This window comes from Lepidochelys kempii, chromosome 1 (genome assembly GCF_965140285.1).
Source record: "Lepidochelys kempii isolate rLepKem1 chromosome 1, rLepKem1.hap1, whole genome shotgun sequence".
NCBI lineage: Eukaryota > Metazoa > Chordata > Testudines > Cheloniidae > Lepidochelys > Lepidochelys kempii.
In genome coordinates, this window is record NC_136380.1 from 217,778,770 (window position 1) to 217,803,458 (window position 24,689).

The 24,689-nt window shown below is 52.2% G+C and overlaps 2 protein-coding genes across 4 annotated transcripts in view; both read right to left on the bottom strand.

Moving 5' to 3' along the window:
• LOC140898795 (alpha-2-macroglobulin-like protein 1) overlaps window positions 1–19,465 on the bottom strand; it is a 35,989-nt gene extending 16,524 nt beyond the window's left edge. For 2 of the 3 annotated variants that reach the window (XM_073313222.2, XM_073313212.2), the window contains exons 1-25: window positions 19,385–19,465; window positions 19,049–19,163; window positions 18,428–18,537; window positions 17,496–17,663; window positions 16,939–17,169; window positions 16,123–16,186; window positions 15,557–15,702; window positions 14,502–14,651; window positions 14,093–14,245; window positions 13,079–13,190; window positions 11,350–11,431; window positions 9,745–9,970; window positions 9,504–9,630; window positions 8,695–8,816; window positions 8,072–8,126; window positions 7,059–7,142; window positions 5,644–5,820; window positions 5,418–5,499; window positions 4,384–4,540; window positions 3,972–4,046; window positions 3,171–3,333; window positions 2,143–2,357; window positions 1,658–1,873; window positions 1,408–1,532; window positions 792–882 (exon numbers count right to left, since the gene is read on the bottom strand). In XM_073313222.2, coding sequence (XP_073169323.2) covers window positions 792–882; window positions 1,408–1,532; window positions 1,658–1,873; window positions 2,143–2,357; window positions 3,171–3,333; window positions 3,972–4,046; window positions 4,384–4,540; window positions 5,418–5,499; window positions 5,644–5,820; window positions 7,059–7,142; window positions 8,072–8,126; window positions 8,695–8,816; window positions 9,504–9,630; window positions 9,745–9,970; window positions 11,350–11,431; window positions 13,079–13,190; window positions 14,093–14,245; window positions 14,502–14,651; window positions 15,557–15,702; window positions 16,123–16,186; window positions 16,939–17,169; window positions 17,496–17,663; window positions 18,428–18,537; window positions 19,049–19,127 — 3,210 coding nt within the window. In that variant the 5' untranslated portion in view covers window positions 19,128–19,163; window positions 19,385–19,465. Of the gene's footprint in view, window positions 1–791; window positions 1,001–1,407; window positions 1,533–1,657; window positions 1,874–2,142; window positions 2,358–3,170; window positions 3,334–3,971; window positions 4,047–4,383; window positions 4,541–5,417; window positions 5,500–5,643; window positions 5,821–7,058; window positions 7,143–8,071; window positions 8,127–8,694; window positions 8,817–9,503; window positions 9,631–9,744; window positions 9,971–11,349; window positions 11,432–13,078; window positions 13,191–14,092; window positions 14,246–14,501; window positions 14,652–15,556; window positions 15,703–16,122; window positions 16,187–16,938; window positions 17,170–17,495; window positions 17,664–18,427; window positions 18,538–19,048; window positions 19,164–19,384 lie in introns of those variants that run through there. The other variant, XM_073313256.2, reaches the window with a different exon arrangement.
• LOC140898938 (alpha-2-macroglobulin-like protein 1) lies at window positions 19,391–24,631 on the bottom strand. Its single transcript, XM_073313561.1, has 5 exons — window positions 24,255–24,631; window positions 23,223–23,275; window positions 21,871–21,891; window positions 20,446–20,530; window positions 19,391–19,505 (listed from the first exon to the last, which is right to left on the bottom strand). Exons 1-5 carry the CDS (start codon window positions 24,442–24,444, stop codon window positions 19,465–19,467), a joined length of 390 nt encoding a protein of 129 aa, XP_073169662.1. The 5' UTR covers window positions 24,445–24,631; the 3' UTR covers window positions 19,391–19,464.
• Between the last annotated feature and the right edge of the window lie 58 nt (window positions 24,632–24,689).

The following is a 24,689-nucleotide window of genomic DNA, read 5'->3' on the forward strand; positions in this document are numbered from 1 at the left end:
AATGGTGTGAGAAGTGCCCTGCCCCTGCCCTTATGTCAGGTTTCATTTCCTCAGACGTCCCCTCGTGGAGAGTTTATTCATAGATTCCGAGGCCGGAAGGTACCACTGTGACCTCAACACAGACCATAGAACATCCCCAAAATAATTCCTAGAGCAGATCTTGATTTAAACATGGTCAGTGATTGAGACCCCATCATGACTGCCAGTAACTTGTTCCAGTGGTTCATTATTGTTACTGTTAAAAATGTGTGCTTTATTCATGATAATTCTTGCAGGCCTAGGGAAGAGCAGGGTCCTGCCTGGATGCTTTCCAAATGAGCTGGGACAATCTCCCCATCCCAGCAGCGAAGGGCATGGATATGCTGTACGTGACTGACCCCGTCTTGGGTGTCAGTCTGTAAATCCTCCCAGCAGCAGCTGGAGCAGTTCTGGGTCTGCCTGCTGGACTTGAGCTCTGATTCACAATCAGGCCAGCTACTGTTTGGTCTGACTCCTCGCCCAGCTCATGAATGCTAGTACTGCTCCAGACACAGGGGAGGGGAGGCTCTAGATTCCCGGATGCTAGGCAGCCTGGGAGTAGTGTGTAGAGAGAGATCAGTGGTGGCCCAAGGTGGTTCAAAGGCTCCAAGTCTTACAGGGGGTTGCAGGGGCAGCTGAGTGAGGGTCCTCACAGCTGTCTAAGAGCCTCTGTCTGTGGAAGCTCCCTCCCCTCTCAGCAAGGACAGATCCCACCAGTGATTCACCACCTCACCCTTTGCCATGGCCCCCATTCTGATGCCAAGATTCCTTACCGATGTGTGGGAGCCTGAAGCCAGACTGAATCCAGACAGCAGGGAGACCTCCAGAATCACCATGTTGGAAGTGACTCTGCTCCCGATGTAGCTGGGAGTAGGCAGATGGTCAGACTGTGAGCCGGGGCTAAATGAGGCTGTAACATTTCCTCCCCATCAGTCCTCACCAGCACTAGCCCTCCTGTGCACAGGGACTGGTGCCCAGCGTCCTGGCAGGGAGATGAGGTCTTGGCATTCGAAGATCTGGGGGCTAATGGGATCACGCTGCTCTGAGCTGCCCCAGCCTCTTGAGTATCCCTCAGAGATTCCCTTTTCTGTACCTATCAGGCTCCTCCCCCAGCTGGATAAAGCTACAGGACCCTCACACTGTCCCACCCCATTGCCAGGCACCTGGTCCTGACCTTCCTCCCCATCCCTCCCTGCTGTCCTTTCCCCACACGGATGAGCACCCCAGCCCTTTGGCTTGCCTTGTTCCCAGCTGCCAAAGCTCTCTGTATCACCCCTGCCCCCCCAGGTGGCCTGAACCCCTGCCCAGCTCTGACACTCCCTGCTCTGCTCCAGACAGGGGCTGTGTCCCAGGTGAGTGATGTATACATGGGGGGAATCGCAGGGTCACCTGACGTGGATGCGGACGGTGAGGAAGCGCGCATTGCCCTGGGCGCAGTCCATCAGCTGCGTGGTGACGCGCAGAGAGAATGTCATGGAGACCCGTGGAGGAGGCTCATTGTATCTCAGCACCGTCTGCAGAGGAGTGAGAGAAGGGGAAGTGACAGATCCGAAATTCCATGCAGAGGGAAGCGGCAGAATTCCCACACTCCACCAGTAACACTTCCCCCTTGTCTCAGACACACTTCCCCGTGACTCACCTGGGCATAGACGCAGCTGCTGCCCTGGGCCTGCACTGAGAACTCCCCGGGGATTTCCGTCAGCAGCGCGTGCTGCAGTAGCAGCCGGTTCTTGTGGGTGACCTGGAACTTCCTCTCAAAGCTCCTCTGAGACTTCACCGTCACTGTCACCTGTGCCAATGTGCTGAACGTCCGGGCTGCGTACTTAGCCAGGGCCTGCAGTGCGACCACCGTGTCCTGTCGAGGGAGAGACAGCTACCTCACTGTTTGTGTCAAACCCTGTGGGCACAGGGAGGGTTCTGTGCACCTGGGGAATCCCCCCCCTCCAGCCCCCAAGTGCAGTGGGATCTGCACCCCTGGGTACGAGCGCTAGGCTTCTCCTCCCTCTGCCTGAGTACAGGAGCGCTCCCCAAAGGATTCTCTGTTCCTGAGTGCAGCAGGGGCCACAGCCTGCCCAATGCCCGGGAGGGAGGGGGGCTCTGTCTCTGATGGGAGCCAGTCATCACCTGTGTGGAAGCAAACCCTCCGCGGGCGTTCTGCTGCCGGGCCAGCCAGGCCACGATGCCGGCAGCAGTGGCCATGTCCCTCGCGTTTATGCGTGGTTTGGAGAGGTAAGCCAGGAGCACGTAGGCTGTCAGCTCAACATCCACTGACTGAGTCCTAGGCCAGAAATCTGTGGCAGCTGGGGAGCTGGGCTTGGGGCTCCAGTGGATTTGGCCTCCTAGGGAAGGAAAAAATAACACACGAGTTACATGGGGGAAAACACATCTCCAGAGATGGGGAAAGCCATAAAGGAATCATCCCAGTAGTCCGCAAGGGCCCAACCCAGGATTGCTCCCTACAGTTTTTGCTCTGGGGATTTGTCCAGTCCTAGATCTCAGTGTTCCACTCCTTCCCTTGAAGAAAGTTGCTCATTCTCACAGACTCCTCTGAGTTAGGAAGTGTTTCCTGAATGTCCAACCTGGAATGCCCCCCGTTGCTCTATGGCAGCCCGTGAGATCCACCCCCACAATCCGCTTCCTCTTCTTTCTTCATGATCACACCCTTCACGTACGGTAGCCTGTTACCATATTCACTGTGACTGGATAGCCAGCCAGCAGGAGACCAGCTCCTGGAAGTGCTCCAATGGCCCTAAATATCCTACAAAATCAGAGCGTTTGTAATCGGGGGGTGGGGGGGTTCAAAAGCACTCGGCCCTGGCTTACCTCTGCTCCCATTGAAGTCGGTGAGAGTTTTGCCATTTGCGTGTGCATGTTAGGTTTTAGTGCTGAGTATGTCTGACCAGGTCTAACTCCTTGATCCTGCAGTGCAGTTACTGCCCCTGTATAAAGGCCATGAAAGCAGCCTTCTAAGTCCCTGTTCAGTCCCTCACAAAGCAGCCTGCCTGGCTTTACAGACTTCAAACCCCACAGAGCTTGACCAGAGCTGCTGCTGCTGAATGACCACACCGTGCTGGGCAGGTGTATGCTGCTTTTGCTCCCAGCAAATCAGACAACAATCCCTGCCCTAAAGAGCTGCCAGTTGAACCCAGTACCTGATTTGATGGCCTGTTCATCCAGCTTGTACAGCAGCTCCTGGGTCACCTCATAGTCCCCAGCCAGGGCGAAGGCGTAGGCCAACACAGCTTCCGTGTAAACATTGGTGACATTGTGAACGGCGTGAATGAGGCAACGTAAGGCCGCCTGCACCATGCTGCCCTGTGCGTGAGAAGTTGCCCACACAGAGGTCACATCTCAGACAGCTGGTATGCCTTTATCTGCAGGCTAGCTAGGGCCATGTATGAATGTGAGGACAATTGCACCAACTTCAGTGGGCTTACACCTGGGATGAATGAGACCCCTTGAGACTGCACTGACAGAGTAACACTATGAGCCAGACTCTGATCCCTGGGAAACGGGTGTAACTCCACGAATGCCAGTAGAGTTACTCCAGATACACTTGTGTAACAGAGCAGAATCTGCCCCACTGACCGGACTTTAACTCTACACTGCAACAGCTCTACAAGGCGCCTGCCCTGGAGATGCACAGGGATGCCTGTGTTACTAGCCCCCACTGCTCTGTCATGCCATGCCAATTATGCTGCGTGTGAGCTTCCTCCAGGCAGTGCCTTATCAACACCTGGCCTGGCAGATGCCAGCAGGGGAACACCCTCAGAGCCCTGCCCTCTTGGTGCCCAGCCACAGAAACGGTTGCAGCAGTGCGAGCTTCTCTAAAGCAGTGCCCCGCCAGTGCCCGCCCAGAGGGAGTCCAGCCTGCTCAGCTTCCTCACAGCAGCGCCCAGCTGGGGCCCTAGAGGAGGAAAGTGAGAGATGGGGGATGAGGCTGACGGGCTCACCTTGAGTGGCTGCCCCAGCTCCAGCAGTGCTGCAGTGATGTAGGCCCCCAGAGAGATCTCATCATTCACACCGCCCTGCGGGAAGTACCAGCACACAGAGAGATGGGAGAGTGGACACACAGCACAGTTAGCAATCAGATGTCATTCTAATGGCATGCCCAGGGGCTTAGCCAAAACCCATTTTCCTATTTAAAGGGGTTTCTAGGGTTGGGGAGGTGACTCCTTGGGGTGTGTTCCCTGTAAGAATCCTAAGGGATCTACCCCAGACTCTGTTCACTATAGTGCTGGTGAGAGGAATCCCAGGGCTGATCTCCCAGGATTCTCCTTGGCCCCCATACTCCTTTGCTGTCACAGCATCTGCCCATGTGTGCTCAGTTCCCCAGCTCTCCTGTCTGGCTTGGCTGCTATTTACCTTCATGGAAGAGTGGAAGAACCTCCCTTTGTTGGTAAAGCAGCCGCTGGGGAGCTGGTGAAGCTCCAGCCATTTCAGGGCATCTTGAATGTTCTTGTCATCTATGAAGATGGATTTTTTGGCTTGTCCAAAACTCTTAACCACAAATGCCGTCAGCCTAGGAAGGTGAGGATGGGGGGGCATGGGGAGAGACAGACAGACACACAGATGCAAATGCTTAAATTCCTCCCCAGCAGAATTTAACTCAGCACCATTATACCAAGAATGACTTTGGCCCATCTGATTCATACAGTATTGAAAGTGAGAGGTAGAAGTTCCCCATTTGGGCCTATCCAGCCCTTCTCTGTAGGACCAACTCAGCATGGCCTCCCTATAGCACATGTTCTAGGACTTTGTCCAGTCTAGTTGGAAAAGTCCGATGTGATGGGGCCCTTGCTTTCCTCTCCTGGGAATCAGTTCCCCCCCTCACTACCAGGAAGAGTTCCTAATCTTCAATCTATATTCCCCCTTTCTTAATTCCATCCCATGATCCCCAGGTAGCCTGTCATGCCTCCAACCACTAATCCCTCTCTCTCCTTCTTGTTTATGTCTTGCAGATACCTGTGGGCAGTTGTCTAAGGGGGCTGGGGGCGGGGGGTGATTATGGCATCACAGAGCCAAGCCAGGCAGATTCAGCAATTTCCATTTCTCCTCCACCCACCTGATCAGTCTGGTTTCTCTTCTCTGAGCTCTCTAAGTCAGTCAATGACTTCCAGCCCCTGGGATGCCCAGAGCTATAGAGAGGGGCATTAGCTTTCCCTACGCCCGCCCTGCTCCATGGGGCGATGCCTTTGTGTGTGCCACCCAAAACCACACTGCCCATCTAGCAGCCATATCACATTGCCAACTCCTATCTAATCTGCTCTCACTAGGTCTTTCTCAGCGTCACTGCTCCCAGTGAAGGCATGTGTGTATCAGAGGATCTTTCCCCAGTGGTAGTAGCTCGCATCTGTTCAGGCTGAGCATCGGAAGCAAGGGAAGGCACCAGCTCTTACCACGTGTTCCCCTCTCTATCGTGCTCCCCGAAGGCGCTGTATGCACCATGGCTGTGCTTGTATAGGAGCTGCCTCTGGTACCCTGGGGAGAGGGGAAAGAAAACTCATATACTGCACAGCTGTGCCAGGGTGAAGGCCGGTAGTTCCAGGGTAGGTGCAGGAGAGGGGCTATTGGCGTGGCCGGTGCCAGATTGGACACTATTGGAGCTGGGCTCAGGATACTTGCCGCTGCGCAGGAATCCCGTCGCCCTCTCCCTGATCTCCGGGGTCAGCTGCCCCGTCTTCTCCAGATACTGCAGCACGTAGATGATGGGGGCGAACAGCACCATGTTCTGCTCCCCGCAGCCACTGGGCATCTGCACCAGCCGGTCCAGGTTCTGCAGTGCTGTCCCCATGATGTCCCCTGCCGGGGGGGAGGCAAAAAAAGAGCCTTCAGTGCAATCTTAAATGCTTTCTTGCAGCTGATCATTCAAAACGACCTGGGGTGCCCAGTCCGGGTCTGACAGCTCAATCTTTAATTACCAGGATGAGCGCTATGGCTGCGGGGATGCAGGAGGGGGACTCAGTCACGGGACGTTATGGGTGTTTGGCAAATGCCTAACCTGGGGAGAACAACACAGGTTGGATAGAGTGCGAACCGACTGAAAACCTTTGCCTCAATCCTCCAGTTAAAAAAGCTGAGCTGAACGCTAATGACAATGAGCCCTGCTTGTAAAAGGACACCAGTGGGGCTGTTTCTCTGGCTGTGCTGACAGGTGACCATGTTACACAGGGAGAGTAACCCAGAGGCATTCTTGCAGGGCCTGAGATTTTCCTGGCCTTTGAGGCAAGCAGATAGTGTTAGTAGGTCAGTGGCAGCTCGGGTGTCATTCTGTTTCATCACTGCAGTTGCCTCAATCTTATCTGGCCAGCTCAGAAGACTGAAATCCAAACAGGACGGGAGCTGTTCTTACCTCACGGGAAGTGAAAAATGCTGTAAATATGAGGGGGAAAAGCCTTGTTCTCTGTAATATCTCAGGGGCTTTCTGAAGTTAAGTCTCTTCTAGTGCAGTCAGGAGCCCGGGCCATGACTGCCTGGTCCAGGCCAGGCCCTGTAGTAGTCCTGCTACACTAGGCAGCATAGTCTATGAATGAATCCACAAGTCAGAGCCAGAGAGAACCTTTAGGGTCTGGCTGCGTCCAGCAGCCTCAGTAAAGAATCCCCTTTTTCTTCATTCCAGCCAAGGCCAGTCTGTTCTCCACCGCAAGGCTGCACTATAGCTGTGAAACTCAGCAGTGTGGTACACGGCTGTGAGCATTATTGAGTATATCCCAGCCAGGCTCCCAAAGTCCTGTTCCAGCCGGCACTGGGCTCAGTGTAGGCCTTGGCCTGGATTCTCTGCGGGCAGCCTCTTTGTTCCAAAGTCCTGCTCAGGAAGGTGCAGGGGATCTTCCCCCAGGACACTCCCTTCCTCTTTAAAGCTGGGGTGCCAATCTAGAACTTCTGAAACAAGGTGGTTGGAAAATCTTGCAGAGATTCACTAATAAACAAGCATCAAATCTTTTGAGGCTTCCCCTGTCACTAATGGGACATGGCTGCCCAGCTCAGCACCTGTTTGTCTGTAACAGGAGTCAGTGAGCTCACACCCTGGGGCAACTTACCCAGGACAGAGATGGTAGCTCTGGCTGATCCTTTCACGACATTAGCAGGGAGGGTGAGGGACACAAGGTCTTTGACTGTATTTCCTGATGATCACACATTAAAGAAACAGCATTAGAAATCAAGCTGTATGACTCCAACCAAGGAGACAAGGTGGTAAGCAATACATCAATCTCCCCCATCATCCTGGCCAGTGCAGTCCACCCTCCAGGGCTCTGCCTAGTCCCAGTTTTAAAAATTTCCCAGTGATGGAGCTCCCAACATTCCTCAAAGGGAGACTCTCCCAGCTTTGTTATCACCCTGTCTATCTTAGAATCATAGAATATCAGGGTTGGAAGAGACCTCAGGAGGTCATCTAGTCCAATCCCCTGCTCAAAGCAGGACCAATCCCCAACTAAATCATCCCAGCCCAGGCTTTGTCAAGACCGACCTTAAAAACCTCTAAAAACTTACCTCCCTTTGCTCATTTTCACCTGGCTAGCCCCACCTATTCCATCAGATCCCTCACCAACAGCCCTTAGTGATCCCCTTTACAGCAGTAAATCCTGTACTAACTCTTCACAAGGCACTGGCAGAGTGATTACGGAGATAAAATGGCATCCGAATACGAAAGCCATTACCCCAAACTCCAAGCATATAGATTTAAGTTTGGTCACCACTTGGCTGGGCATCTTCCTGGGGAAAACCTAGAATGCTGCAGGGAGGGATGGGGGGGACTCGAGGGGTGGGGGGTTCTTCCCTCTGAGTCAGTGTGGAGCTAGAGGGCGCTGTGCTAGAGGGAGCCGGGTGGGTGGCTCAGCAGAGGGTGCTCTCTCCCAGGCTGCGTGGTAGACGCAGTGGGATGCCAATGAGAGGGATTATTTTTTGTCTTTTCCTGTCCCGATACACCACGCCGAATAAGAAATACATTTTTACATATTCCTTTATCTGCCATCCCTGCACACCAGCCCCATTCCCGGCCACCAATCAAAGCAGGGACAAGGCTCCTGAGACCCCTCCGGTGCAGCTCTCCTACCTCCTCTAGGGCACAGCCGGCAGCTGTGAGCCTTCTCCACGAGCACTCCCTCTGGCTGTTGGAGCAGAGACAGGGGCATTGGAGGGGACAAACAGGGTTACAAACAAGATTTCCAAACAGCTGCAAAATCCATGTGTGATTGCAGGTCTCAAGGGGTTGTGCCCAAGCTGTCAGGAGCTTTACCCCCATTAGCCTCGGGCTGGGGTCTCTCTCCTTTTATCCCTATAGGGCTGGGCTGGAGCCCCCCTCCACAAGGAGCCCAGTGTTCCAGTCCCAGTCCGGTCAGGGGAGCCGGAGGAACAAACCTAGAAGGAGGCACCACCCTGGTCTGTGATCACATGCCGGAGCTGGGGTCTGATGGAGAATGGCACAGACAGGAGTGTGGGTATGGCGTGCAGGGTGGCATGGGAAATGGTGCAGCGGGGAGGGTATAAGCAGGAGCGTTAGAGGAGCGCAGGCGACAGCAGTGACTGGTGCAAAGGCTTTGGGATGCTGGCTCCAGCTAATGGCACAGAATGAGAACTTTGTTCTCCAAACTCTCCCCCCTCCCTTCAACGATGGAGATGGGGTGACCCACGATCCTAAATCGTAAGGGACAGAGGGAAGCCTGGCCTCATACTGACCCGGATTAACAGGGGCTTGATCAGTGTATCTTTCCGTGGCATTGCTGGGGGGAAGGTTCTCCTGCCTCCACACTGTGGCGTGTTGTCCATCACTACTGTGCTGACCTTAATATTCGCCGTCCCTGTCAATCATATTGAACAGTGTCTGTTTCTCACAACCAGTGCCAGGCTGAGGCCATGTGCTCCAGCTGACGTTTTGCTGATGCTGATCAGGCGGAGGCTAGAAGGTCTTGGGCTAGAAGGTCTTACTCTAGTTGGTCCTGATAGTCTGAATGGTCTCTTTGGTCTGGATCGGCCAGCTGGTCTAGCTGACTAGTCAGCATCACTGACCCCTGGTGTAAGTGACTCAGTGATGTTACACCAGGAGTGATTTTGGCCCATTAAGAATATCACTGTAAAGGGTAAGTGCACTTTAATGCAGGTGGAGAGGGAAGACTCAGCAGCTCCTTGGAAACTGGAGACCCTCTTTATTGACAGGCTGTGTCCAGAATGGCAGCAACAATGCGAGCTTGCCCTGCATGTACCTGTGCGCCTCTCCCTACCCCAGGCCAATAAGAGTCTGCCTCGCCTTCGAGGGGCATAAGAGAGGGACTCCAAACCCTATCCATCCTGTCAACAGATGGGGGAGGCAATTAGTGTCAAGGTGGTTTTGTGTCTTGTCCCACTAGGGACTGGACTGAGAGCCAAGTGGGGACCTATATAAAGGCTCCATATAACACTCCCCAATCTCCGTGTGCCACCCAGGCCCTCTTCGTCACAGTCCAGTGGTCATGGACTTACCCGCCCCTCCACCACTGTCCCTGCCTTACCCAATGTTGTGGCTGTCACGCTCCATGAGAAGGTTCTGGATTCTTCTACACACAGGCAGTGGACGTACCTGCAGCTCCTGCACAAGTCCACCCGGAAGTCTGGGGATTTAGCCAGGGACACTTGGATCTGAGCGAGTGACAGAGGTAGGCAAGTGATTAGCGCAGCCTTGGAAAGCCCAGCTTCTGGATGCACGGACTGCTACATCGGGCATGCTGCCACGTGTCGTGGCGGGGCACTCACCTGGATGCACTGCCTCAGGTAGTTGAAGACGGTGGCCTTTAGGGTGAAGGTCTCTCCCCGGACCAGAGAGTATGGCAGCGTCACATCCACGAAGAAGGGCTGGAATGTCACAAGGCTTGTGGTTGAGGCGAGTCCAAAGCCCAGCCTGGCCATGCAGAACATCCCGGCTTTCCACTCGGTGATGGTGTCAGGCACCGTAACTGGGATGTCCCTGTTTCCAGTGGGACTGAGAGGGGAGAGCCATCACATAAAGCAATTTAACCCACCACCCTACAATGGGGAAAAAGCAGGGTCCCAGGCTCAGTGTGTGCAGTCGCAATCCTGATATTATGGAGCAGCCAGTAACCCTAATCTCTAGTCCATTGGCTCTAGTCCATTGATATTAGCCCTCCCTAGGAATGAAAAAGAGATGGAAAGGGACTTTGTACTGGGCCATCTTTGGGCCATCCCCCAGCCCAGGACGGTTCCCTACAGTCTGTTCTCCAAGGTTTTGTCCAGGGCTCGTTTTAAATGTCCTCAGTGATGGAGCTTCCATCCCCTCCCTTGAGGAGACTCTGCTATAGTCCAGCAGACCCTCATTGTTAGAAAGGTTTCCTGGCACACTCCAGATTTGTAGGTTCCAACCCAAAGATACTGGGAGTGGGAGCCACACTTTGAATTCAGCTGGGAGTGTCTACCGAGTTGAGAACTTGGTGTTGAACCAAGTAGAGGATGCGCACTGAGTGGGGATGCTTGGTCTTGAACCAAAAGCAGTGTTTTTCTGTGCTAAGTGCGGTAAGAGCTGAACCCTGCTCCCCAAGTTCTGAGCTGGATTTTGGTTTGGCACATTACAAATATAGGGTTCAGCTACAAAATTCAGACCCAAGTGGGGGGAATTCAGGCCCCTCTCCACAAAGATCTTTGGGGAATCTTTGGATTTGGGCTTTTGCTTCCTCTGCAGTGGGTCTAATCATGTGATCCACACTCAGCAAACCCTTCTGTTTCAAAGAGAAAGGCCAAAGGAGACAACCCCTTGCTCTGGTACAAAAATAGGTGTTTAGTGTCAGTATAAATACATTTGATCTACTCTCAAGAGTCAACAGTGACTCCTTTGCTACATCTGGTATATGGATAGAAGGGATCTGCCATGAGAGTTATGAGCAATGTGTCTTGCTTGACTAAGGACAACAAAGGGGTGATAACTGTCTGTGATCATGGAGGTGTGTAAAGACCAGATAGGTTCAGGAGGCTACAGAGAGATTATGTAGGAGGAAATGTGATAGAAACTGAGCAAAGCAAGAGATTCTGGATGTAGATCAGGAAATATTCCCTAACACTTAGGATCTACTGATTGGGAGAAAACTTCCCCAAATGGAGCAGTGGAAACTCCATTGCTTGAATCACCATCAACCAGGACTAGACAATGCTCTGGAGAATGTGTTGTGAGAACTAACCTGTACTGGCTGGGACAATGGAGGGACTGGTAAATCTTTTCCATTTGGGGTTTTTAGAATTCCTAGGTCTGGCTTTTAATACAAACACTGGGGAGAAATCACCCAGACTTAACAAGAAAGGGCACAGTTTCCCTTCAGCCCCCATGGCATTCATCCAGCTGCCAATACCTACCCGACAGAGATCAAATCCCAGAGCCAGGTTTCAGGGAAATACTGGCGAACTCTCCCTGGGATAGCGGGTTCTGGAGGAGCCTCTGAAACAAAGAATACAGATTCCCCATCAGGATTTGGGCAAGTTAGCCCCCTCAGCCACAGACTGTCCAGCACTGGGACGGCCAGTTCAGCTGGCTGAGGGAGGGTGCCAGGGCTGATACTCTGTGAGTGAGGGGTTAGTCTGACACTGGAGATGGAAGATTCAGGACAAAGCCACACTTGGTCCTGGGGACTGGCCCTCCATTAGTCTCTACGCAATGCCCCCAAAAGGATTATATGGCCTGTTACTTGGAGCTGCTTCTGACTCTTTAAGTGCCAAAGCTGAGAAGGAGCCCTGCCCCTCACTGACAAGTAGGTGGGTGCTGCACCCATTAGGGGCAGTGGGTGTTCCCAGCATGGGGCACATGGTGAGAGATAGCTGGCAGCTAGGCTGTGCCTGGGACCTGGAAAGAAGAGCCTGGCAGAGGGATGCACTTGGGATTGGGCTGGGGTGATGGAATCTCCTATGGGAAAGGAGGGGAAATGGGGAAAGGAAAGCAGCATTGTCCTAGGGAGGCTAGGGCCTTGGGGAAAGGGGAGAACGGGAGGCCTCCGCAGCGTGGCCTTAGCAGTGGTTGCTTATGCTGTGCCTACCCAACAGCACCAGGGCACTGTGGGTGCGGCTAGGCTTTCCTCCCTTCATGCTGGGGGAACTGCAAGTGCCACGGTGATCCTCTGGTGGGCCCCGCTGCCTCAATGCACAGCCAGTCACATCACTGCTCTCCTGCCATTGGCAGCCTACTGTGTTTGAATTGTGGGCCTGATCCAAAGGCCACTGAAGTGTCACCGGGGCCTTAATGCAGTGTCCCAGATGCACTAGGGAGGGAACATGGAGACAAATCCACCCAACCCTAATCTCCACCTCTTGGCATCACGCTTCTCCACAGTGCTCCCCCCACAATGGATCTGTGGTTTAAGTTTGTCCCAGGTCAACGGGATCTGTGCTCAATCTGTCTTGGTTCTGGATGGCTCTTTTGCTGGGAGTTGACTGCTGGGATGTCCCCCCCCCCACCCTCCATCCCAGACTGCTGAAGGAGCAGAAAGAAAAAAAAGCAAAAGAGAAAGGAAAAAGGGAGAGTGAAGGATCTGTTTAGCAGCTTGGAGAAGAGGAAGGAAATACTGAAAAGAAAGAGCAGAGACAGACAGCCATGAAATATTTGAAGAAGCCAGAAGATTTAGAGAGTGCAAAGTGAATAGCTACAAAGGAAATCACTGTTACCTTGGCCAGAGAGGGCAAAGTTTTGAGAATAGTTTGATAGCAACTCAGAAGATCAGGTAAACTTAATTATAATTATAAATTATAACACTTTGCATTGCTCAGCACCAAGGGGCTCAAAGCACTTTGCAACAATAATGATTTAAGCCTTATAATCCCACTGTGAGGCAGTGCAGTATCATTATCCCCCTTTTACAGATGGGGAAACTGAGGCACACAGAGGGAGTGACTTGCTCAGGGCAACACAGCAGGCCAGTGGCACAGATGCGAAGAGAACCCAGGTCTCAGAACTCCCTGTGCTGAGGACTAAGCACTGGGCAACTTCCACTTCCGGATTTTGGCCTCAGCCCTGGTTTTCTCTCAGTATCCATTGGCCAGGCAGAGGCAGGGATACCCATCCAGCAGCTGGAGGGAGGGAATAAATAAAGCTTACTCAGGATGCTGATGGGCCTTAGTGGGGGTGCTGTTGGCCTGTTGTCCACTGGATAATAGCACTGAGTCCGCTTCTTTATCATGAGATTGGAAAAGATTTTCAGGCCTATGCTCTGTTACGAAGAAAAAGAGAGCAGCAGCTGCAAGATGGCAAGGCTAGATTAATTAATAACAGTGATCTAATCTGAGCTGATGGGATCAGCCTTGTGTCCAGGGTGGTACGGGGCTGCTCTGCCCCAGGAGGGGATACGCCTCAGACTCCTGTTCCCTCCTTGCACTGGGAGGGCGGCACATCACTGCATCTCTTTTTGGGGTGCAGTTTACTTCCCCGTAGGTCCTTTGTGGCTGTTCAGAGGTCTGCGCCTCATTGCCCGTGATTCCCCTGCATGGCCTCGTAGGATCATGGCACAGCCCTGCCCGCTGTGACAAATCTATGAGCACCCGGGGCTGCATTGCACATAATGGGAGAGTGCCCTGTACTGAGTCACCCAGACAATCTCCTGAAGGTCCCATTTGATTCTCAGCCCCAAGCACTGACTGAAGCCTCCAGTCCTTTCCCCTCGTCAAAAGGGGAGTCTCGGAGACTCGGATGGGCCATTTAATGTCCAGTGACTCCAGTCACCTGCCCAACGTGGTGGCACTGCCAAGGAGTGCTGGGTTCTACTGCCACCGCTCAGAGGTGCCCACCTCGCCTGCCCTGCCCCAGCCAGCGAGCGTTACTGCCTGGCTATTGGTTGGGAAGGAGTAAAGGGGATAACACTGATCCCTGGAGGAAAATGATCTAGAAATCGGGGGCGTCTTGTAACGATGAATGCTAGGAGCTTGTGGCACAGTCTCCCCAAGGGATGAGGTGGAAACCGCACCCCGCTTGGGACACTAAAGCTAAGACTGGGCAAAGCACAGGGGGATAAACTGCAGAGAGTCAACCTGTTGGGGGAGGGCACTTTCCCACTGGCTTGTGTTTTCCCGGGTGCCATTTCCATGCAGATTCCAGGAAAGGATCAGAGACAATTACCCTGAAGAGGTTAAAGACATCCGGCTGATAGGGATACCAAGGCCTCCGTGACACCACTGGTAATAAAGGTGGAAGTCGCACACATAGATCTGGGTATTCCTCAACTTGGTAGGGGTACCCATGGCGGTGTATGAAAGGGAATAACTCATAGACCTAGGGAAACCAACAGAATGGGAAGAACCAGGCAGGGAGGAGCAGGTATCTATCACCCTCACACCATCCCAGAGACAAATGTCCCACACTTGCCCCTCCCTAGCACAGAAACACCCTTCACCCCACAGCCCCAGCTTTCAACTCCAGCCCATTCCCCTGCAGACCTGCTGGTTCACAAGTCACTCCCCCTTTGTGTCTCCTCAATCCATCCCTGGTCCTTGGTGAGCATGACTCTGAGGGACAGACAGTCACTCACTGTGTGGTTGGTGAGCTCTTTCTCTGGCCTCATGAGGAGCACGCTCTTGTCCACTGCCCGGACTGCACACACCGAGCCGGAAGCTGCCTGAAGCTGGAGCTGGACTGTCGATCCTGGGAGAGCTTCTTTAGCTGAGAAGCCCATCTTCACCTTGATCAGCACATGGGGAAAGCAAGCAACAGTGGAAGAGAAAAAGAGATGTTACCTTTATGGGCCTTCCCACCCCTCCATCTCCACCCCTTCTTTTTCTCATCCCCACTCGCCAACGGCAAACACCTCTCCAGTTCTTTCCTCTGTTCACTCACTCTCTGTGCCTCTGCTCTGTCTGGCAGTGGGGCCAGTGGATCTTTCCTTTCAGCCCTACCCAGTGTTTTGGTTGGGAAGACATGGTGGCTGGGTCTTTTTAGTGGAGCTCACCCAGACCTTTGGTCTTCTAACTCTGCCCCAAGGCTAGGCACAGCTAGCAGAGCACTGCTCAGTGCATGGAGACAGCAGCTGATTCCCACTTCACACTCTGAACTGTCCCACAGAGGCCTCCTCCCCCCAGGATTCACTGACTCCCTTCGACGCAGATTCTGTGGGCCCCAAAAGCCATCTCTGATAGCAAGAGATCGCTGGGACAGGCAAAGCAGTGATAAGTCCAGGGGTAAATGGCATTACAGCACTGCACAACTGACCACATGCATCCTGGTGCCTCACTTTCCTCTGTGACAGCAGGTAGTGGCCATGGCTGGATGAAGGAAACCAGACTTGATGATCCAGCGCTGTGGAAGGTGGGATACTGCATTAGGCAGACTTATGGTCTGATCTGGTATAGGAAAAGGAGTGAGACCAGACTAGATGAAGCTGGTGCCTTGCCCACTCTAAATACTCTCATGCAGACCAGTCACTGTGGAAGCTCTGTGCCCCTGGGACCTGCATTTTCACACAATGCTTGCACCCATTTTCTCCTCTCTGAAGACTCTGGGGCTCCGGTTTACCCAAGGTGCACCAATCCCTCCCGGCTCTTCCTCCTCAGCACCACCCCCAGTTTTCCCCTCAGTTGCAAGCCTCACCTGGTTTTTGAAGCACATGGCAACATCAAACTGGATGCTGTCGGCTGCCACTCCTTTGCTGGGGAAGATGGCGTACACCACTAATGAAGGGGCGGGCGTGAAGTCAGAGGTGAAGGTCAGAGGGATGGAGAAGGAGCCTTTCAGTGCTTGATGGAAAGAGAAAAAGTGTTACCATCACAACTCCACCAAGATCTCCTCCTATCCCCTCTGCCTCCCTGAATGTCTAACGCACCCTTCCCTGTGGTATTGAAGCATCTCCCACTATCCTTCCACTTTCTTTTCCATGTCCTCCTCTCTGCTCTATCCTTCCCTCAATCCTTTTCAGTCTCTCCTCCCTTCTCTCCCTCCCCACTCCATCATTCCATCCTCAATTTCCTTTGTCCCAGAGGCTATGATTTCTTCCCACAAGCCTCTCATCTATTGCCCATGTGTTATAACTCAGCCATGGAACCAGGTTACTCAGAACCAAGGGAGATTTCAAGGGAAACCTATGACCATTGGCCTCCAGGAGCCCTTTAGGAACTCCACCCTCTAAATCAGCCCTGGGACCAAGTGTCAGAACTCACTGCTCAGTTTCCCAATCCGTATGTTCTTCTGGCCCCTGACGACAATCCCGACTTTCCCAGTGACCTAAGAGAGGAGAAAAACTAGATGAATTTGCATGCTGTTATCCTCAGAATGCAATCAACCCCACCCCATGCACCCAAGTATAGCACACAGGTTGCATCCTTGATGGAACTGAGGCTCTAAGATAAGGGTCTTTTCACCTCTAGGATACTGGCTGATTCAGGGAGACCAGGGAATGGGATGAGGAGTCTTCCCCCCCAAGGGAACCAGTTATGAGTTGACCCCAGGTCAGGGGCAACGGATGGATGATGAGTGTGTCAACGGATCAGGGTGTGGGAGATGGGGTCTTTCACCTCCAGAGAACAGACTCTAATCAAGCCTGGATGAACAGTGACCAGAAGTCATTCCCACTGGGTGGCTTTTTGGCAGCCTGTCTAAAAGGAATGAGGGGTTCTCAGTCCAGTTCCTAGTGAGAGAAGCGTGTGCATCAGAAAAACCCACCATCCCTATTGACGCTGAGTGGCCTACTGTTGGCAGCCTCAGCAAAGGCCAAGGATGGAATAAACCACACAGACTGAACTCCTCTCTCACCCATGGAGATGTCCCTAGGGCCCAGCTGAGGGTCATGTTGTGGAGAAGTTTGAACTGCCACTCCACATACAGCACCCAGAGTGCCTGCCCATCTGGCACTTTCCCTCAGTGTGAAATTAAGCGACAGCTACAGTGTTTCCCTGTAGGCTTCAGCTCAGCATCCCACCCCAATGTGGGCTGCTCTCCCCTTCCCCATTCATGATTATCCCTCCACTGTGACTCACATAGTAGGTGAAATCCATGCGGCTGGCTCCTTCTCCCAGGTCCTTCCGGCTGAGGGCAAATGTAACCTGGACATTCTGCTTCAGCCCGCAGGGCAGCGTTCCCGGCAGTGGGTGTATCTTCAGGAAGCTCTTGGTTGTGACATGGAACGGCTGCAGGTACTGGTAAGTGTTCACATAACCAACGTTGATCTTCCCAGGTTCCTGTACCAGATCCTCCAGTTTGAATCTTCCCTAGGATAAGGTCACAGACACACAGAAATTAGGGATGAAGACCTGTACAGTCACATTTTATCTCCTCCTTCTCCCCAACCCACACCAAGGCAGTCTATGCTCTAGGCCATTGTTCGTGACCAGCTATAAATGTCTCAAGAGATAGGGCTTCCACCACTTCCCTTGGGAAAGGCTATTCCTAATAAGCGCATTGCCAGAGCCGTGTAGGGAGCCCAGGACTGGAATAGCAGAGGGGCTGCACGGGCAAGACTCGGGGGTGTTGGCTGGGCTGTTTGGTTCCAGGTCTTCACGTTCATGAACACAAGTGTTGAATCTTCTGGACTTACCTCCAAAGAGACCGATGAGCTATTCCAGGCAGTTGTGTCCATGTTGAATGAAGCTCTCCCAGTGCCATCTGTGATGTATGTTTTGTTAAACCGTCGCCCCATGTAGCTTATCACGAGGTAAACTTTTGCGCTTTTCATAATATCCCCAAGATGATCCTGTAGTTTAATCTGGTTGCACCACAGAGGGACATAAAAACTAAGATCTCTCATCTCCTTTAGTGTCCTACGCATCCGGCCCATGATTAATGCACCTCCAGTGCACTGATTGCAAACTAGCCCTAGAGCAGGGGCACTGGCTTGCTCAGGGGAATTGGAGCTGGCTCTTTTCACCTCTAGGGCACTGGTTCCAGTCTGGAGCCATGTCAGGCAAAAGGGATATTAAGCTTTCCTACCTCTAAAGCCAAGTATTCAGTATCAGCCAAGCTGAGAGTGGTTGAAAATTGTCCACCCTCAGCTATATGGTGGCCTGTGTGAAAAGAGTTGGTGGGGGTCAGTCCAGTTCCTATTGGACAGGGGTCCAATTACATCTGCCAATGGCATTAATTAACCCCTTTGATTGACTCTCAGCAGAAATCAGAGGTGAAACTACCTAAGAAAACTGGGGAAGGAGGGTGGATGTGGTGTGAAAATGCCCAACTCTTGCAGAGTGCAGAGAGCAAAAAGAGCACCGGAAAACCTTGGGGTGAGGGGACATGTCCCCCACAGGTGGCTGTACCTCGAACAGATGCTGAATGAACTTCTCTGCCAGCCTAGTGGGAGTACATCTAAAGCAAGACTAAGGCCCATTGACACGGGGGAGAGGGAGGGAAGCTGTATACATAGTGGGGACAAAGAGATCTTGTCAGCTCTCCACCAGGTGTTGGTTCAGCACAATTTATCAGCCACTAAATTCACTTGCAAACTAGGGGAAGGGAAGAGATGGGGAGAATCACCTTCCCTCTGTAGGGGACTCCAGGGATGTAGTAATCATCCAGTTTCTCAAAGGTGGCAGTCCCAGCTGTCCTGGAGATGAGGAATTGGCCAGAGGCATTGATTTGCACCCCTAAGTGAAAGGGAGAGAGGGTGGGGTGAGGGATGAAAGCTAGTGAAGCTGGCACCAGGGAATGACTCCACCTAGAGAATGGCCCCTGGTTATCCAGCCTTTGTTTGATTTCATTTCATTATTCCTGTAACCCCCAGTGGGAACCTGCTAAACAGTTCCTGCTTGGCATCTGTACCCTTCAGAGACACGGAGACTGTTAGCATGGCGTGTTTCCCCAGAGTTGTCAAACGCACCTCTGTAAAATCACTCCCTACATTCACAGCTACTCCCAACCCCATTGTGAAGCAACACTGCCTCAGAGCAGAGATCTCTGCAGGACACACGCAGCCCAGAAAGCTCTCTGGCTCTCCTGATGCCTTGACGCAGCGCTCTGAAAGGAATGGACAAAAAGAGGGATGAAGAGCTCCTGATCCCCTCCCACGCCATTGGTGTGACCAGTCTGGAAATACCTTCCATCTCGGCCCCTTCCCTGTACCATGTGGTTCCACGTGTCTCATGCATCTGTGCTCACCTGTGCCGTCTTCCACCAGAGAGGCGTCTGCACTGAGCTTGCTGTCATACTCGTAGGAGGTGAGGTTAAAGACTGCCATGCTCACAGAAGTGGAGAAGCAGCCCCTGCTGGTGGTCTGGAAGTGGAAAGGGAGCATGCATTAGCGGTGCCTGAGTGGAGGGACAGTGGAGACAGGAAGGAGTTACTGGGCCACACAAGCTTTGTGCAACTATTTCCCATGCTACCGAATGGGCAGTGCTGCTGCCCTCTCCTGTCCCTCCCTTTCCCTGACACCCCTGTCTCCACAGTGCTCCCTTCCTACCCACTTACCCTCTCCGATCTGGCTAACCAGCTCACCTGGCCACTGTACTCCTCACAGATATCTGTGCCAAAGTGTCTTGGGGGCCGCTTGGATCGCCAAGCTTTCTGACACAGGGTCACTCGGACGGTGCCCTGCACTGCTCTCCCATAGGTGTACCTGTGAGGGGCAGGGCAGAGGAGAAAGAAAACCAGGAGAGAAACACTAAGGAAAGAGAGAAATATCGTAGAGTGTGGGGTGGCATGCGCACTGTGCTCCTCTATGGGTGCCTCCCTCCTCAGGATCTCAAACACTCACAAATGAAACCTCCACTGTGAGGGAGGTCAGTACCAGTATCCCCATGTGACAGTCTCTTCTTCAGAGCTTTGCCCAGTTTGATTTCAAATAACCTAAGCTGGGGCTTCCACACTTCTGAGTGGGGGGATGATGTCACAGTCTAGCAAATCAGTGATAAGAATGTTTCCCCATAACGCAGCCTGAAATTTACCCCTTCGCTCCTGGCTCTCCCCATTCAGTGTCTTCTTGAACATTTTCTCCCGCTCTGTGGAGTTTACACCATCCAAGTAGCAGTAAAGCATTCGCTCATCCTCCTTCCCCACCCTCCCCCACCCCCGCATTAGCCATTGCTAACAGTTGTGGCTCCAGTGAAATCCACCCACTCCGCCTATGAAGCAAATACGGTCAGCAGAGTTTAAGCAATGAGAAGTGGTGTGTTCTTCCCAAAAGTGATGGTGCGTGTTCCTTCGCGTCAAGAAGGGTCTCTCCAGCCTGGTATGTGTACCTCACCCTACCCCAGCTCTTTTCAGGTGGGCATGTGTATCTTCCAAGGAGACAGTCTCTCCAGCCTAGCACAGGGCTCCCCTCTCTGAGCGAGAGCCACTCTCTAGCTGGATTTATGTAGATCTTCCACAGGGAAAGACAATGGCTTGGATCTTGCATTACCCAGTGAATCTCTTGGTATCTGAAGAGGAACCCAACATTTGCCCCTTCTCCTTTCCCATTTCTTTCCTTTGATGGATTCAGGGGAAGGGCAGGGGCTTGGGGAAGGGGTGCGTGACCACTGATTAGCAGCTCCCTCCCCACAAAGCAGCCTCCTCACCTGCCACACACGTGGAGCGGGAAGGTTTTATCCAATGCATAAATCTGAGTTGGCCCCTCAAAGAAAACCTCAAATTTTGGCAGCACTAGAAGGAAAAGCCAGAGAGAGCAGGTGAAGAGCAGGCTGCCAGGATATAGGCTCAGGGAGGGGTCTCACAAGAGAACAGGGTGTGTGGGTGTATAGGGGGGGTGTAGGCCAGGAGTGAATGAACAAGGGGAGGAGTGTATCCTATAGGTCACTGCTGGGATCCCTCAATGAAATGGTGTTGGAGGAATTTCCAGCACTGCTGTCATACTATTCCAGCCCAAGTATTAACTAGGCATCTTGGTGAAGTGACATTTCAACTTGTCCTGACTGTGATTCCCGCATCACCCCATCAGGTGCGATCCTCCCCAGGTGTGGACTCCTCCACTGGCATGTGATTAATCTTGGCTCTCAGATGGTATATGATCATTAACCCACTACTCGGATGAAAATGTTTTGCCGTCACATTTTTTTGGACCATTAGAAACCCGATTGATCGATAGGAGTTTCCTCTCCTCAGATCTCTCCCCTCCACGTTTCATCATACCATACTCCTCAACACTAAAGGTACTGGAAGCTTTTGTGCTGGCCACGTTGATGGTGTAAGTCCCCAGGGAAGGTTCATCAGCTAACTGGAAGGAGAGATCCACAATGCCCTGCCTCGGTCGCACATCCAGCCATTGACCAATCCGGTTACGGTTGGGGTCCTGCTCTCAGAGAGAAAAAAAGGCAGCCACCATTAGCACTGGCCCTACTTGCTTATTTAGAAAGGCTGCGGCCAGAACCGTCTAACAATTCTAGCTACTTTTGCTCCTTAAGTTCTAAAATGGTCCGAGTTGTCAAACTCATAAAGTTTTAAGTCTACTAGCTTCTCTTTCTCGTCAAGGCCTATCCAACTGCAGGTCATAACCCAAAAATCTCTTCAGGTTCCACGTTTCTAGATCCCAGAACCCACAAAGTTATAAAGGTTTTAGTTTCTTTGCCCATTAAGTCCTAAAGAGGCCGAAAATAAAGTTCTACCTTATTGTTGCCCTCAAATTTTAAAGAGCCTGGACCTTATACTATATGAAGTTTTAAATGCTGGAGTCTTCAAAGCTTCAGAACTCTGTTCCATAGTATAGCTTAAAAGGAGACTATAAAGGGTCCTGACTTCTAGAACCTCCCCCTTTATCTAGGAATGAAATTCAAGAATCAACATAGGTTGCTTGAAGCTCTAGAACCTGCCCATTCATAAAAGATTGATCATGAGGTTTTGGGATGTCTGCTGTGAAAAGTGACTGGACAAAACACACACACACAACCCTGTCCAAAGGGAATATCTTTAACATACTGCTCAAATTATCTCTGTATGTATCCTGGAGCATCCATCACCATAGCATCTAGGTGTTATGAGATACCCACCTGGAGTTCTATCACAGAGTACTGAAAAATAAACAGACAGCAGTATTAGAAAATGTAATGACCCAGCAGACAGATATGTAAAAAATGCCATTGTCACCTAGCTAGTTACACATGCTGCAGCAGCATTGCCACCCCCAAAAGTTAAAAAATTAGTCCAGCCCTCCCCCCAAAAAATCACGAGATCAACTTTAAAATTCATGAGATATTAAAAAATAATAATAAATGTTGGGTTCTTTTTCTTTGGCTTCTGGTTTCTGAGCCTTTGGTGTGCACATGCTTCACATTTTCAAGCTTTTCCCTGCAACGAGGAGGGCTAGAAACTTACTTTTTTAAAACAAAATGAAAGCTGATGTTCTCCTACAATATCATTCCAGCAACTGAGGCTTTGAGAGAAGCACTCAGAGACCACGAGACTCACAATAAAATCATAAGCGTTGGCAACACAGCATTAACGGGAGAGAACATCTGACTCTGAAATCACTGGCTTCACAGGGAAGGGTTATAGTGGGTCTTTACTCTTCCAGCCACTAGTAAGGGAAGCAGTTACAGGATTAAAAACACAGGAGCAGGTGCGAATTACTGGTTTTGGATCCGATTTCTCACTGCCTTGCGCCATCATTTACACCTGTGCAAAATGCGTATTCATGTGGAAATGACTACAAAGGATGCAAAGGACTACACAATGTGCAAGGCACAGGAGATTCAGGCTCTATCTGTATGTATGAGTGAGCATGTGATAGCAGCCTTGAGTGGGTGGCTCAAAAAGGAAATTTACTTCTCTTCGGATCTGTGTTTGTACAGAACCTAGCACAATGGGATCCTGCCCCATGACAATAATACAAATAAATATTAGTAATGTCGTTAGCAGAAACAGAAGGAACTCTCCTTGAGCTCAGATGATAGAAGCCAGAGCTGCAAGGCAAGAATTCTAGTCCCAGCTTGCTGTGCATGTGATTTGTGGCTGTAGTCTGCAGATGCTTACACAGGCTGGCACGTCCTCTTTGGTAGGGAATTGCGGTGCAGATCTCTGGACTATCCCTCAACCAGCCAGAAAAGGAAGCTGGGATACACTTAATAGAGAATTGGTATTTCTGAGCCACCTGCTGGGGCGTGGCCATGTGGTGATTTAGACAGCACTGGGCCTCAGCATTAGCAATCGGACACCAGCTCCCATCCAATTTTAATAACAGTTTAGCAACTGTTACCTTGAGGGGTAGGGCCTCTTAGACCTTGTCTACATTCATGGGGAAAGAGACAGACATGACTTGGAATTGCCAGGGACCAGGTGACTGGAGGGGGGTGAGGGATGTGGAGTCAGGAAACTTCCCTTTGTCCACTTGAATATGCCTTACCTTGCTGTTAAGGGGAACAAACTTCTCATTCAGAGTCAAAATCCGAAACTTCACTGAGGGGAGAAAAGAATATTGAAAGAAAAGTTATGAAGATGGAACACATTCAGAAATGGACTTCAGTCCTGCCCTGCAGCCCCCCTGCTATTCCAGTGCTGGGCTCCCCACCCAGCCCTGCCAATGCCCCTCAGTCCTGCCCTGCAGCCCCCCTGCTATTCCAGTGCTGGGCTCCCCACCCAGCCCTGCCAATGCCCCTCAGTCCTGTCTTGCAGCCCCCCTGCTATTCCAGCCCTGGACTCCCCACCCAGCCCTGCCAGACCCCGGAAATTCTACCATTTGTACCCCACACCCAACATTTTTGTCCCACTTCCTCTGACAGGTTGCGAGGCTTATGGGTCGCAGGCTGTCTCTGTTATATTTTCTTCTCAGTGAAGCCTATAAACAGGTATGAGCTAAGCTCATGTGGAGGCCTCCAAGCTCCTCCGTTTGGGAGGTGAATAAGACTGGGTTTTCCCCAATCCTTAGGCCCTTGCATGTCCTCATCTCCAAGTTAATTCCTGCCTAGACCCTAGTGTTCCCCATCGCTCACTGTCTGTATCTCCAAACTTTGTTCCCTCACCCCCAGGCACCAGTGTGTTCCCTGGTGGTCCTGAGGCCCTGCACTGTGTCCTCCATCCTTGTGTGCCTGTCTCCCCACACTGTATGTCCTCCAGTGTGGTCTGTCCTCCCTCCCACCCATGTGCTCCTATCACATGCATGAGCCCCCCCAAAATCCCCCGGCCCCCACTGCCAATCACAGGGGCTGACCACACAGCTGATGCTTTGTGGCCAGAGTCCCCAGCAGAGGGTGGAGCTGCTCAGGCATGGATTGAGGAAGGACCAGCAAGCTCAAGCCTCCCGCCCACCTGCTCCCCACCTTTGCTTCTTCCAGCAAGCAATGCGTACAGCAGCTGCCTCAGGCCTGTGGGGACAAATGCGGGGCAGCCCTGACCAAGCCTGGAGAGCTGGCAGGTGAGATACGCTCACAGCTCTCACCTTTCTGCCCTGGCGTGTAAATGGGTTTGTCCGTCTGGACGAAGGTGCTGCTGTCACCCCTGCGGATCAGGACCTTCTTCTCCTCCTTCACATTGAAGTAGCGGCCGTTGGAGATGGTCAGCTGGACGGTGCAAACCTCCTCCCGGCCCCCAGTGGGAGACGGGACCTGCACACGGAGAGAGGGAGCCATCGTTTGCTCGCTGGGGAGAACTGGGGGATGGGAAAGGAGCGCAGCGCATTCTCCCCTTTCCCAATGGCATCAAAGCAGATACTCTTCTCCCCTGTTCCCTGGCATCTTGCGTCCAACTAATTCCCTTCCTGCCGGGAAGGACACCTGCCACCGATGCAATCTGTTCTCTCAGCGGCCAGGCAGCTCCGTCTGCTGGAACAATGAATGGTGCCTTTGTTCTGCCCTTGGGTTTGGGCTGTGGAGCC

What these genes read in the sequence shown, in the direction of transcription:
- LOC140898938 (XM_073313561.1), bottom strand. Translation starts at nt 24,444, where the DNA reads ATGGCTCCCTCTCTCCGTGTGCAGGTCCCGTCTCCCACTGGGGGCCGG. An exon ending in TTGTTCCCCTTAACAGCAAG is followed by an intron (nt 21,892 to 23,222) that starts GTAAGGCATATT and finishes TTTATTTTTCAG; the next exon opens with TACTCTGTGATAGAACTCCA. An exon ending in ACTCTGTGATAGAACTCCAG is followed by an intron (nt 20,531 to 21,870) that starts GTGGGTATCTCA and finishes TTTTCCTTCTAG; the next exon opens with TGCTGCCAAAATTTGAGGTT.